The sequence below is a fragment of the Piliocolobus tephrosceles genome, chromosome 5, assembly GCF_002776525.5.
Source record: "Piliocolobus tephrosceles isolate RC106 chromosome 5, ASM277652v3, whole genome shotgun sequence".
Lineage (NCBI taxonomy): Eukaryota > Metazoa > Chordata > Mammalia > Primates > Cercopithecidae > Piliocolobus > Piliocolobus tephrosceles.
Genome location: NC_045438.1, coordinates 64,543,321 through 64,558,519, shown reverse-complemented (window position 1 = coordinate 64,558,519; position 15,199 = coordinate 64,543,321). Strand labels below are relative to the sequence as shown.

At 39.0% G+C, this 15,199-nt stretch overlaps 1 protein-coding gene across 2 annotated transcripts in view; it reads left to right on the top strand.

Annotated features, from left to right (window-relative positions):
• Positions 1-15,199, top strand: part of SOBP (sine oculis binding protein homolog) — a 172,795-nt gene that overhangs the window by 96,106 nt on the left and 61,490 nt on the right. Inside the window, exon 5 of one of the 2 annotated variants that reach the window (XM_023205947.3) lies at positions 3,240-3,335. The exons of the other annotated variant lie outside the window; for it this stretch is intronic. Coding sequence (XP_023061715.1) covers positions 3,240-3,335 — 96 coding nt within the window. The remainder of the gene's footprint in view (positions 1-3,239; positions 3,336-15,199) is intronic. 2 annotated transcript variants of the gene reach the window in all.

Genomic DNA, 15,199 nt, shown 5'->3' with positions numbered 1-15,199 from the left:
TTGCATTGTATATGCTTACTGGTCGAGCATGCTAAATCTGAAAATTCAAAACATGAAATGCTCCAATGAGCATTTCCTTTGAGCATCATGTTGGCATTCAAAAAGTTTTGTATTTTGGGGCGTGTTGGATTTCAGATTTTTGAATCAGGGTTGCTCAACCTGTATATCCCCCTCTCATAGCACAGTGGTTCACTCCAGTGCCTGGGACTGGAGTGGTTAGAGAACATTCTGGCAGCTATGCCAAGGGCCTCCCTTTGATAGCTGTAGACACTCCCCTTAGATCAGCAGTTCTCACCCTTCCTTGGTACATTACAATCACCTGAGAGCTTTCTAAAAACCACCTGTGTCCAGGCCCCAATTAAAGCAGAATCTTAGAAAGGGAGGGTGGTCAGATACCAATATGTTAAACAAGCCAAAAACAAACAAACAAACAAACCACCTCAGATGATTCTAATATGCAGCTGGGGTAGAGAATTCCTGCCTTAGATGAATGCACTGAATTCCACTTATTCCTGTCATAGTAATTTAAAATTACACATTAAAAACTTCACAATGCAAAGGGGATTACAGTGGTGAGAAGTGTGCGTGAGTTCTTATGTGTGTACACAAATACACGTGAAGGTGATGGTTCGAGAACTCCTTGTACTTTGCGTGCTTTTCATTTCTGTGGCATGTGGTGGAAACATGGCAAATGGTTGAAGGATAGAATTTCTTGGACTCTGGAGTCAGGGTGGGTGTTAGAGGACAGGCCACTCCCAGAGCCATGGAAGTTTGATGCAGAGGTGAACATAATAGTTCAATAAAAAAGCAAGTTTCTAGCCTTCTCTCTCCACTTCCAAATCTCTTCAATCCCCCTCTCCTTTCTCTTCCACTGCTACTTTATTTAACCTCATAAATTATGTGGCTTTATATGAAGTCTATAGCCCCTTTGAGGAAGCACATTCAAATCTTAGATAATGGGATTTTTTTTTTGTCCTTTAAACACACAAAAAACATTGTGTGCACCTTACGTGTAAGTGGAATAATGTATTTTTGCCACTAATGTTGAAAATATCCCTAGGCATCTGGTGTGTATGAATGTGTATACATAGTACATGCATAATAAACACATTCCACCTTATGAATATTTATATACAAGATACATATATATTGAATATAGACATACATATGTAAATAGTAGCCCTTGAAAACTATATGCAAAGTGTGTTTCCAAGCATATGTATCGTAGTGCATCAGGAATATAATAAAGCTACTACCAAGTTTAGCATATTTTGAGGTGGCATTTTCTACAGAGTTGTTTATGGTAGGGTCTACTTACTATCCACGTATGCGTTTTTTGCATCACTTAAATGTTTGCTAAATATCAACTAAAAGCAAGGCACTGGGCATGGCAGAATAAGAAAGATGAAATTGTTTCGGTCCCTGCCTTTAAGAGACCTGTACCTCATAGAGTGGCTTATCATTTTGTTATGAAGAGTCTAATATTGTCACTGCCCATTGGCATCTTCCTGCTTTCTTACAACTGCCTTTCATTTATGTATGCCACTGCTACCTTTGCCAGTTGGGTTTTAAAATGCGACCCATTTAAGCTATATTAATTTAAACCCTGGCATAGCTGCGAAGTTGTTCCGATGCAGTCAGAAGATGCATTGGTCTCAGTGCCTTGTCAGCCACTGGACATGAACAACAATTAAACTTTTTTCTCTGTCACATATAGCCAATCCTATAACTGCATTTTTATTTTAGTCTGATTTAGTGGGGAAAAAAGGTACAACAAAAAGGCACCAAGCCCCAGGGATGTTGATAAATCTCAAAAGTGAACCAAAAGAGAGCAGTCTCTTTTCCCCACAAACTTCTTGTAACCTAAATATTACTGACCATGACATTGCACTTCCAAGTTCCATCTAGTTCCCTCCCTGGGCTAGGTAGCAGAAGCTTTCTTAAACACAAGCAATACATTCTAAAATGTACAAAATATGGATCTCTTTTTAAAATGACAAGCCCCAGTATAGCCAGGGAGCTCTGAGTGACACTCATCAGGGCAGATTTTACTCCATTAAAGGAGAAACAATACATAAGCGTTGTCATCTCTGCCACAGTGTATGCTCATTGTTTTCTCCCCCCTCAATCCGTACATAACAACAGGTAGTTCTCAGCTGTTCCCTTGGTGCCAGACATACATTTTATCTAAAGAGACAGCAGACAGAACTACCTGCTGCTTCCTGTGCGGCTCTCCCTGTGTTTCTCTCCTTTTTCCTACTTCACTAGGGCTTTTAAAAATCAGCTGGCAGGGAGCCAGGAGCTCATCATTTTAATGCAGTGTAAAATGGAATATGCATAATTATATGCAAGCCATATGTGAGGGAGACAGCTCAGCTGTGAATTTCAGGAGGCCAGGAAAGAGAGAGCAGTTAGGGCTAAGATGAGATGAGAGCAGAGCGGAGTGCAAGTGTCACCCAAATGAATGGTTTAATGAGTGTGCTGCAGACACGCCCCCTTTCACCTACCTCTGCCTTCTCTCCCACTCCAAACCAGAAACCGGTGGAGATTAGAAAGAAGACTGTACGCAAGTGGTATTGCTAATGGGTTCTGTTAATGTCTCCATTTAAACTTCAGCTTTCTTAATTAACAGCATAGATCAAAATAACCAGTAACTTTTTAATGCAGCTTTTAAATTAAGTCTATTTTTTTTTTACTGCATTTGATTGAAGAATCATGGTTCTTACCAGATCATCGCTCCTTTTAGATCTTTATTTAAAATTGGAGGGGAATCAGTTTATCTCTAATAGTATTACAATGCAAAATATAATTATGCAGATTGCTTTTCTTATGGCCTTGCTATTAGAATTTTTTAAAAGTGCATTATCTAGAGATTGCTTAAGCATGCCAAAAAGTTTAAACACGTATGTATGTCATATAATCCTAAATGTGCAATGAACAATGTGCACTGAAAAACTAAGGTGGTGGTAATTGCCAACAAAATTATTTGATTTTGGTTTGCTTGATATTGTTTTAAATATTACACCACAATGAATTTGCATGTTCAAACTAAACAATGTAAAGAAGAATAAATCCCAAATTTTGATACCTAAAAGGCGTACTGCGTATTTAAACAAACTTCTTAATATTGTTGTTATTTCTGGATTCCCGTTTGTTGAATGATCTGAGCTGTTATGCTTTTAGCTTTTTTTCTTCCATTATTTGTAAGTCCCTAAATAGGCCATTATATTTCCCTTCAGGCTAGAGATGAAGATGGACATGCTGAAAATTTTCCCCAGCAGCACTATGCTAAGGAAACTCCAAGGCTTGCCTTCAAGAATAACTGCGAACTACTTGTAAGAATAACATACTTACAACAAGTCTAGAATGTTACTTTAGCACAGTGAAAACAGTTTTTGAAAGGGTTTGTTCATGGTTACATAATTTATGAAATATTATAGTTTTCTGTATAGAGTTCTAAATGCTAATTCTGATATCACTGAATATTAATTTTAAGATCTCAAATTGTTTGCACATCTTTTATATCTGATTATAGAGCTTGAATGGCCCTGTCTTTATTAGCTTGTTTTGTTTAGTAGTTTATAAGCAGCCACTTGGAGAATGGCTAGTAAAGTTAAAAATATAGAGAAAGACAGTTGATATATGTAGCTTGGGAAAAAACAACCTCACCCTCACCCCTCCTCCTACGTCCTCATTGTACACTATTTTAGGAGACGACATGGTAATATTTTGTTCTGCTAGGGAAGATAGCAGAGTTGACACGCAGTACTCCCTTTAGAATTCAAGTATTGCTCCACTCTCTTGCCAAACTTAATCGTCTCTCCTATGCAGAAGGAGTCAAAGCAGTGACAGGGTGCGGGGATGTTTACAAGTCATGAGAGGGAGGATATCAGCTGTGACATTGAGACTCTGTTCCAATGCAGGGTTAATTTGCTGTTCATTTTAGCATTTACAGCCAGACAAGATGAAAAGCAAGCAGGAATGCCTATTATATTTCTATTAAATGAATCTGTTGGGACCTAATGTTCTTGATTAGCTTTTGAAAATGAGTGCTCTGCAATGCATTTTCTGTTTACCTAAAGTAAACAGAGAATGAATTGTCATTTATTTAGAGATTCAAACACTCCTTTTGAAAATGAAGCTTTATGAGGGATCTATCTATGTTGTCCCTAAATGTTCTTTTCTTTTCACTTGCATTAGTATATGTGCTGCCGAAGCGAGCACCTTTTCACTTGCATTAAAGCAAAACATTTGTTCCAACTAAATGAAAACACTGAAAGAGAATGAGGATGCTCAGTTGTTACATTTTGAGGTAGTCTAATTTCTGTTTAGTTTTTTGGCCGAATATAGTACAGCTCTGCCAGGTCTCTGCATTAGGAAATCCCACATGTAACAGTCTTTGGATTTAGCTCTGATACCAACTGTTCATTAAAAACAAAGTGTCCAAAGAGCAGGAGAAGAGACAAAAATACAGTTCTTACCCATTCTAGCCGCAGTAGCTACATGTTGACAGCAAGAACCTCCTTCTCCCCCTCCACAGTCTACACAGTTACAATTGCACTACTCATTCTGTGTGTGTAGTCCCTTGATCAACAAATCCACAGGCAAATTTGCTGCTTAAAAATGTAATTTTTTTTCTGAAAATTTAACTTACCTTATATTTTATCTTAGGACTCTTAAACTTCCAGGACTGCTAGCATTACCTATTCTGAGGAAACCCTTTTTGTTCATTTTGGTTTTAATGTTTGTCTCTGTAACTATGATTATTCAGCAGAAGACCACAGAGGCCCTTATGCTGTGTTTTGGTATCAGAATGCTTTGGGGTAGCTTACTTCTTTTTAGAGACATTGGTAAAAGTAACATGCCATGTTTAATTTTTGTCTATTTGTTGGAAAAATGAACATGTTTGAGTCCTGGTTGTGGTCAGTTTATGCTGGAGGAAGCAAAACATACATGTGAACATCGTTTTTAGCTGTCTTTAGGGGAAGTAGATGTTTTGTCATTGCTGTGCTTAAACACATTGTTGTGTTGGCAGTAGTTTTGAGCAATTTGGTACAATCTTTGTCCTTCTAGTCAGTGTTAGAAATGCTTTATTTTGGTTAGTATACTTTCCTGTGATAAAAGAAAAGGAATAAAAAGAAAACATAAGTAAGCTTATTTCTCCAAGGAGAATTTTAATTTTTTTCAGCTGTAAGAAAAGTGATGGTGTTTGGCTGGTTATGAAGCACTGAGAAGTTATGCTTCTATATGAAAAAGACTTGTTCATTCATAAGAAAGAAATAGGAAATCCTTGGAGTTTTCTTAGTGCAGCTTAGAGCAGATTTTTAAAGAATCTGTCAGAGAAGATTGCAAGCTCCACTCTAAAGTGCTTTTTTAGCTGAAGGGTGGTTCTGCCATCTTCTTGCATGGATTGCTGCAAGAGCAGTAGCCAGTTTAGAAAGCGTGGGAGCTCTGGAGAAAGCACTGAGGCACAGGGTGCTTCTGGTCCCCCAGATGATCAGGAGCATGTGGCTGGAAGACTAGTGCTCTGTGCCACAGACACTGACAGAAAGTGCCCTGACCAGGTAGATGGGACGTTGCCTTGACTTTATTACTGACTCTCTAATGTCTCTGCCTGCTCCCCACCCCCACATGACTGCTTCTTGGAAGAGGGAGGAATATTAAGTAACTTAAACAAAAGCAAAGCAAAATCGATGCCCGGAATACACAAGTATGTGTAATCAGAAGGCACTGACAAACAAAGCATTGGCTGATAGAAAAATCTGCTATGCAACTGTAGATTTCCTGTAGGGTATTGATTTTTTCCATTTAAATCCCAAACTGTGATGTGTGCCTTCACACTTAATGTACAACACAGATGACTAGATATTTAGCTTTGTGGCCAAGATCCTTTAGCTGGTGACTCTGCAGCAGTTTCCTTATGCTTTTTATTAATTTTGAAAATGAAAGGCTGTCAAGATGAGTGGCATTAGATAAAACGAGTACTATTTGATATGTCACAATTCCCTGTGGCCCCACCTACCTCTTCATAGGTAGGCATGCACTCTTGCGCGCATGCGCGCACACATGCACACACACACACACACACACACACATACACACACGGATATTTTGCTGGCATATCTAAGTTTATGACTAAAGAAAACTTTTAATAAAAGAAAATGTAGGAATTTTATATCATGTTAACACTATAGCAGCCTGGTTTACAAGAGCCTTGAAAAGGGAACATTTAGAGCCAGCCATGGGTGAAACTAGCCCTTGCCCCAAATTCCAACTCCATTCTTGGTCCCTTTATCATTACTGCTTCTTTCTTCTGGGACTGGAAGGCTTCTCATTTCCTTGATTCAAATGCTCGTATCTCTGGCAAGAGGTGGGTTCAGAGCTAGAATGAGGAGGACCATAAGCATGTTATGAACTCACTTTTTCTCCTCAGCCATGACTTTCTCAATTTTTGAAAGCCCACTGAGAGTAAGACCTTGCAGAAATATAGCATGAGCTGGGTCATTGGAGGGAAAAGACCTGTAATGAGAAGAAGAGGAACACTGAGAGGGTTTTGAGAAGGAACTGAAGACCCCTGAGCCTACTCCCCGAGTTTTCGAAAGATCAGTCCAGAGAACATCCCTGTGTTCAGGAAGAAGGTCAAAATATAACCAAAGAATAACAGCAACTGATGGAGTATTATGTGGTTGGAAAAAAGCCAGGCTTAGGAAGTTTGAAAGGGGAAGTAAGAGCAAAGAAACTCAGGGGGGTAAAATCAGCCTCTCTCCCTCAGTTCCAGATTCCTGAGTCATTACCTAGACAACGTCTGAATTCCTTTGGCTTTTCCTGAGGCTGTTAGGGGTGAGGGCTTTGCAGGGGGAAAGAGAGGGAGCTCACAACTGGGAGGTGAAATAAAAATAGCATTGGGGAAGAATTCTTCCTGGTCACTTACAATGCCAGTGTAGGGAGAATATGAAAACTACTTTAGTTTTGTGGCTGTGTGATCAGAAGTGATGAGGAGAAGAGATGCTTAGGCTGTTTTTCTGTGGGCTGATTTTTGCATTTCATTTCCTTGTGGATGTAGACAGGTGGATTATAAGAGTTGCATGTAGGCCTTAGGCAGTAGAAATACCCCGTGCTAATCCGGTGCTCAATAAACATAACATTATTGAGCGTCTTCTATGTACAAGGCATTGTACTAGACAGTGCAGGTAGGGACACAACATAGAAAAAGACATAGTCCCTTCCCTAAAGGAGCATGCAATTCAGCAGGAGAAATAAGGCACATACAGTATCATAGACATAAAAAATGTGGGTTCTCAGGTCTCGCCCCAGCTAGACTTTATACCCTGTCATCTTGGTGGTATAGCTAAGGATCACAGGCACAAAGGCTTAACATTTATTGTAACATACCTGATATCACATCACACTTTTGGATCCCTGTTTCACCCCCTTGGAGCTCTCTGAGCTTCAGATCTTTTGTAAAATGTGATAATAAAAGGAAATAACTTCAGAGCATATCATAAGGATGGAAAATGATGACATATATAAAGAGCCAGGCACATAGTAAACACTCAGTATATATTGGCTGCTGTTATTATCATCATCTTATAGTCATGATTGTTATTGCATAATGAGCTGTGCCCCAAAAGAACACTAGCAAAGTTCTTGGAGTACAGAGGAGGAAGAGATTGTTTCTGTATGCAGTCATTAAAAACTTAACAAGGGAAAATAACTTTGATCTAGGCCTTTGATGGGTTGAATTTAGATCGTTGCCAGAAAGTGTAAGGGAAGGGGGTGTTCCCAGCAGAGGAAAATAGCCCAGGCATGGAGTTGGGAAAGTATGGCCCGGGTGCACCACACACAGGTTAGTATCTAGGCTGGCCAAGTGTAGAGTACCCGAAGGCTAAGGAGTGAACAGGCAGGCAGTCCCATATGCAGGGGTCTTAATAACGGACACTATCCTATTGAGTCTGGGTTTTAGTAATTCTGCTTCATGGGAATTCCTGGCACTTCTGTGGATTAAAAACATTATTATGGAAAATTTCTAAGTATACAGAATTAAAGTAGTGGGAGTCATATAATGACCCCCCCATGTACCTTTCAACCTAGCTTCAACAATTGTCAACTCAGGACTAATCATGCTTCATTTTCCTTCCCCGCATCCCCCTCCCCCAACTCGCTTTTTTTTTTTTTTTTTTTTTTTTTGCTGTACTATTCTGAAGTATGTATTCTTTTGTGAGGGACAGATTTGGTTTTTTAGTGTTTTGGGTTTTTTTTTTTTTCCTTTTGTAAAATCTTTAGGATCCCTCTTCTCTGGCTAGAAAGAATCCATTGATACTGATTAAACTAGGAATTAGAGCTTTGGGACAATGCATACATAAAACAAATCACTCTTGGTTATATATTGTGCTTTTCTTTCCCTGCTCAACACAACCTTGGTAAAGCTTGACCAATCAGACCCAGTTTTAAAAGCCCTTGAAGTGAAAGACATCACAGTGCCAGTGATGACTTGAACTTTCTTTACTCTCAGGCCCCTGGTTCTAAGTGTATTTATTTAAAAACAAAATCAGATGTCTTTGCAACCCAGCCCAACTCACCAGTACATGTTAGCTTCTCACAGTCATGAGGGGAAATTCTGGATGGCTGCCATATATTAGCCATTGCTAGAACTTTTCTGCTAGATCATGAAGATACAACAAGGACCCCTGAAAGGTGATAGAAACTGTCCTATTTCATTTGAAACTTAATAGGTGTCTCAGAATGGGTGCAATTGACTAAAGACCCTCCTCCTAATGCTGTTGGTCTAATGAAAGTCAGATTTATGCCCCAGCTCAACATGAATTTACATACTATTGCTTTGATGTTACAGCTGAGCAGCACAGGCACTGAAAATTAAAATCATGATGGCACACATTGGAACTCATATCACATCAAACAAAACATCATATGATATATGCATGCATTGTATACTATATACCAGTTTCCTGAAATAGTCACTGCAATAGCCCTACAGGTATAAAATAACCAGAAAATCCCAGGGGACTGGCTGCTGTCTAGAGAAATAGCCTGTCTCACCATTTTTTTTTCCCCAGCCATCTTCCAGATCCCTTTAGTTTGTGGTTATTCCTGTATTCCCATAGTTTTCTAAACTATCTTGGAAAAACCGAACTTTCCAGAAATAAAAGTCACAATCTTAGACTAAGCAAGAGGCAGTTCTGATAGAGGTGGCATAATTATGCTCTCCGCAAGACCATCTAGACTTTAATACAGGCACAAGGGATGGATTCCACTTGAGTCGTATTTCATCTGCACATTCCTCTGTTCCCATCTGTGCTGGTGTTTCACCTTCTTCTTCAGCCGTGTCTGCCACTTCCCTCTCACTCTTCAGCCTCTTGGTTCCCATTTCTGCCACAGTCTTGTTGTTTAGGTCCTTTCACTTTTCTTGTATGAAGACCCTCTTGACCACAGTTGACCCATCTCCCCTCCTTTCCCGTGCATGCAAACCCTATTTTACCTCTCTTTGTAATTCCGTTATTTGAGAGAAAATCCACATGAGGGAAGGCTAGAGTTGCTCAGCTTCTGCTCTGATATAGGGGCCTTATTGGGGGATGGAGTCTTGATTTGGCAGGCTCTCCTTTCCAGAGCATGGGGGATCTTTGCCCTTCAGATTTCAGAGCAATTGCATACAAATGTCAGAGGTATAATGGTTTGGTTTTCATGCTGGCTTCTCACACAGTCCATCACAGTGATTCTTAGAGCCAGAGGGAGGTATGAAAGACTGTGTTCTCCAAGGGAGGCACTGTGGTCTGGTGGATAAGAGTGGGAGTCCCAGTCCTTTGTCCGCAGATGTGCTAGCTGTGCACCCTGGGCAAGTTTCTCACCCTCCTGAGCCTCAGCGTCTTTATCAATATGGCGAGGATAAATACAGCACCTGCCTCCCTCATAGGGTTGTTTTCAGCAGTCGATGAGATCATGTATATGAAGCATTTAGTATACCTAGCACCTAATAAAAGCTCAACAACCAGTAGTCTTATTACTAACAAAATGGAGCTAGAAGGATGCATTAGTTTAAACAAAATCTTGGGGCAGATGCTGGGAGTACCTGTCTTTATTCTTCAGCTTGAGTCTCCTCCCAATTTGTTTGGATAAAAACTGAAATGTAATATTTTTAATTTGGGTAAAAGAACCTCTGAGAAAGGGTTGAACATCTATCCACTTGCCTTTTTATGCCCCGGGAACTAGAGATACTTGTTGGCGGCATCGCAAATGTTGCTGACTTATGAAGTACTCCCATATCTGAATACCTTTTTGGAGGATAATCTAAAATTTCCAAAAAATAGTATAGTATTGCAGTGAAGAACTTGGACTCTTAAGCCAGATTATTTTGTTCATATTCAGAAATCTCCTCCACTCCACCCACTGGCTGTGTAGCAAATCACTGAATCTCTGTGTGTCTGCGTCCTGATGTGTGAAATGAGGACGATAGTAGCTATTGGGTAGGGTTGGCCTGGGGTCTAAGTGATGACTACCTGCAAGGTGCTTAAAACGGTATTTGGTAAACAACTGGCACTCAGTGTTGCTGTGATTATGATTATGATTATGATGATTTATTCTAAGGTTGCTTGCTTTCCAGTACATCATAGACTACAACTTGACCAAATTTACTAGCGATGGAGTACCTGAAAGTTTTACATATGCACATTTGCATGAAAACCCCACAAAATTTCCTTTTGAACAATGAAGGGGACAGCACGAAGATAATTCTTAGCACTAAGCTTGAAAAAAAAAAAAAGACTCAAGGAAAACTCTCTACATGGTCCCAGACCTCTTCATTCTGCCTAACCATTTAATAGGAAAAATTTTAATGTTAAAATATGCAACTAAGAACATAAATGCAAAGCAAAGGAAAAAGATGTAATTTACACAGAGCCATATCTGCCATAGAAAATGGATGTGCCTCTGATACTGTGCTAAGGGAAGGAGACAAGAAATCCACCTTTGTGAGGCACCTCCAGTGAACGAGCGCTGTAATCTGTCTGTATAGACCCCTTTTAAGGCCCTTTATTCTCACTGTAACTTTTCTCAGTAGATATTGCTGTTTCCATTTTAGAAGTAGGGAAATTAAAATGCAGAGATGGGATACTCCTTGCCCTGGGTGAGGGCAGGAGGCCCAGTGAGCAGGCACAGAGCTGGAGCTTGACCCACATCTCTGACCACACACCCAGGCTTGTGCTCAGGCCAACACATGCCGCTGCCTTCTCAGGGTAGGGGCCAGGTCTTACACATTTTTACATTCCAGGATCAGAGAAGGAGTGCAGTCTATGATTGTGGAAGGAAGGGATTAAGAAATTAATTCAAAATGACTCTTTCTAGTTTCTTTATAGTAACAATTCTTTGGTAGAATTCTGAAGCCAGAAAGAACATTTATGGGGAATGTTAGGAAGGGCAGTTTATTCAGAAAGTCATGGCAATGTTTGCGGATTCCCAGTGCATAATAAATTGTGGGGAACAGAGCCAAGGTATATAGTTTTTAATTTGGTAGACTTGGGACATTAAAAGAACAGCTGTAGACTATAGAAAATATATTTTTCAATGTGATATAAACATTCAAGTGTTTTTTTAAAAATCTGCTATAGATTTTGATACTTTTTTTTTTTTTAGGATCACTAAGGCCTTTTAAAAAAACTTGAACTATTTTGGTTTGTTAGGGTTGTATTCCTTAGAGTGAGCGGATCTATTTCTTTTGAGATTTCTGGCCATAAAATAGCATATGGGAGTCAGTCACATTCTCCTTTATTGTTTTAATTACTAGAACTGAACAATTACCTAAAATATCAAAGAGAATTCACCTCCAGTGGCTTCAAGGAAACTATAGATCATATATCAAGCAAAACCAGGAAATCAGATAGGATATCAGTTATCAATATTAAAATGTACCAGTAACCAGCCAGAACTAATATTAATCATATTCAGTCATGTGCTTAGTTTATGGTTAGAAGAACAAGCTAATGAAAGTCTCTTGAGAGGAAAAGGGAAAGAGTATAAAAAATATTTGAAGTGGAGAAGAATGACATATGTGAGTAATAAGAGAGGCAAGAAATTAGGGATGGGAGGACTGGTAAGGGAATTTTAAAAGGGAAGAAGGAAGATAGCAGCCCATGGTTAAGCTTCGAATGAGCAGGTTCAGGAAAACAACATTCTTCAAAATAATGTATTTCATTGCATTTTGGCTTAAAATATTTTTCCTAATTGTATTTTTTGCATGCTTCCTACTCTTTTGGTCTCTTCCTGGAGAGCCACGTGCTACCAGGAACTAAGACTTTTGCTAGAGAACAGTAGGCATTCTCTTTTAATTCCAGATGAGTCTACCCTGGCCGAGAGCTTTGTGTGTCAAGAGCCTTGTCTCTCTTGTTCGTTGCTGGATCCCTAAGAACCACGCTTAGCTCACACCATTTTTCATGAATTCTGAGATGCACTTTCCCCGCTAACATTTTAATATCTCAGAAATGGGAGTCATATATTACAATCGATGACCTGTCATTGTTTAATTGCCTGTGTGTGTGTGTGTGTGTGTGTGTGTGTGTGTGTGTGTTTTCCTGGTGGCATTAAAATAATGGCATTGTAACAGCCAATGGTGATATAGATTCAAGGAACCATGGAGGTGGATGCTTAAGAGTTGTTTGTTGAATGAATGTATGCAATCACATATCTCCCTGGTTCTAGTTCAGGTACAAATGAGATTCTTATGAGTTGGTTCTGGATTGTATGTCTGCCGCCAGTGAGACGGGGTGGAGGTTGGCCTCTCGCTATCTTGGCTGAGCATCTTAATGCTGTTCACTTTTCCTTGAGTGGAACTGATAGATGGCTTGTTCATTCTTGCAAGTGAAATGTTAAATCAATTAAGACATACCCCAGATAAGCTGAGTTTAAAATAAGAAACTTTACTTTTGCCTTAATTTTCCAGAAAATTGCTTTTTGTTCTATTTTGGATTACATATCCATCAATATTTCTCTTGAAAATTCATGGAGCTACATTGGTAGATGAGCAATAATCTCTTTCTCTGTCTCTCTCAATAAAACAAGCTCTAGATTTCATTAGGATAAAGTATGTTTCTATAGATTAGGATGCCCTTATCCATCACCACCACCGCCACCATCTCTCAGAGAGCGTCCCAACCTACAGAAGAGACAAAGTATATATAGGTATATTATCTATACTTTAGAATTTCATAATCTGCATTCCGTATATCAATTGTGTAGGAGAAGTTATGCCTCAAACTTAACCATGTGAAGTACTCTCCTGTTTTTTGGTGTTCTGATCTCATTTTAGTTTGGTTTCCTTTGAATGGAAAATTTGAACCTGATTTTGATATTGGAGCAGGATGTGCTATTCATTTCTGTATGTGACCAGCGAGGGGAAAAGAAACACATGAATATTTTTAAATGGCAAAGCCTGAGATGTGGGAAGGGAGGCAATATTTGAATATTGAACATGTGCTAGGATAAGGCTTTCACCTAAAAAGTGTTCAGATATTAAGGTATGTGAAATATTTGGGGCCCTTCATTAAATAGCTCTTTCAATAAGTGATGCTTTTAAGTTCCAAATTGTCTGGTAATTGTGTAAAGACACTCCCAGTGAAACACCATTTTTGGCTTAGGGAAATATTTATGTACTTACCAGATAGCTTGAATTTTGAAAATGTGCAGCGTTATTGCATAGATACACATATAAAATACAATATATGAGGGCAGATTTATATATCCCATGTAGAAATGTGGGTATTTATATATAGGAAAAGGAAAATAAACAAGCATTACTGAAGTATTTATGAGTTTATGGCATTTAACTCATCTCAAACATTTATGCAGTATTTTTTCTATACTAATTTAATGTTTATATATGAATACATAAAAATAAACAACATGGAAAAATTAAGTTGTAATGGAATTTTTATTTTCATTTTTCCTTAGCTTCATGCATTTTGATTTTTAAACAATGTTCTGACTGTCATCAAATCAGCCAAGTTGAAAATTGAGCTGCATCAATGGAGACAGCCGGTCTTGATAATTCAAACCAAAAAAAGACCTTTTCTCGAGGGATATATTCTCCCTGGTTTATTTGGTCTGAGTTGTTTCTCATAGCTCTAATTTATTCTTTTGTATACACTGCATGAAGACAATGTCTGTAGAGATTTAAAGCCTTAAAAAAGATCTGGGTATTTAATGTCATGGACGCATCTCAAAAAGTGGAATTCACATGAGAGCAGGTGGTTATGGGGTATGTGTGTGTTACCCCGATTTTGAAGACATTTGTCTTTCAATCGACATGCATTTATTAGATATCTACTGTCTCCCCAGAGCTGGGCTTAAAAGTCATGTGTTGTAGTGCAAACAAAGTATAATGTAAAATGTTCATCCTTCTCATAAGAAGTTTACAAATTTGGGCTAGACAAAGAGAATTTTTAAAAAAAGTTTACAAACTATGCTTATGTGAACAGTATACTTCCGGTGTACAATAAAGTGCCAGATGGGGTAGCATGGTGATTAGACAATGGAAATACATATTAAAATATGTATGTGTGCAATAAGGAAGTAAAGTCCGTTTAATAGGGAAGAAATGATGGCCTGGAGTCATCAGGAATAGGTCCGTGGAAGAGACGAAGGTTGGGCTGGCCCTTGGAGGGTGGGTAGTAGTGGAAGGGCATCCCAGAGAAAGAGAAGATGTGGAATGATGATGAGGAGGGTGCACATCATGCATATGGGGGCCAGTTGGGAGACTGCCTGCACTGGCATCATTCTGTGAGTGGTGAGAATAAAATTAATTCAGTAGGTTGTGGTCAGATAATAAAAACAGTAACAGCCAAACAGCTAATTTTACATTTGGTGTTTTGGCTATAGGGATCTCTGTTAGGTACCTGAGCCAGGAAGTACTATTATGAAAGCACTGCTTTCATGGGTTGGAGGAGGGGAGCAGGGAGACTTCTAGAAGGCGGTTAGAACAGTCCAGGCACCCTGTGATGAGGACAAAGACTTCTAACAGCTGGAAAGGCAAGAAAGTGACTCTGCAAATGACTGTCCAAAAATATTGGTCATCAAGTTTTTATGATCATCTTAATATAAATAACTGGCAAAGATTTCATCTCAAGCCAATTTTCCTGTAAATTTAGATTTTGGATAACAGTCTTAAGTAGCTAGTTCTGTGCAGTGGGAAAAACAA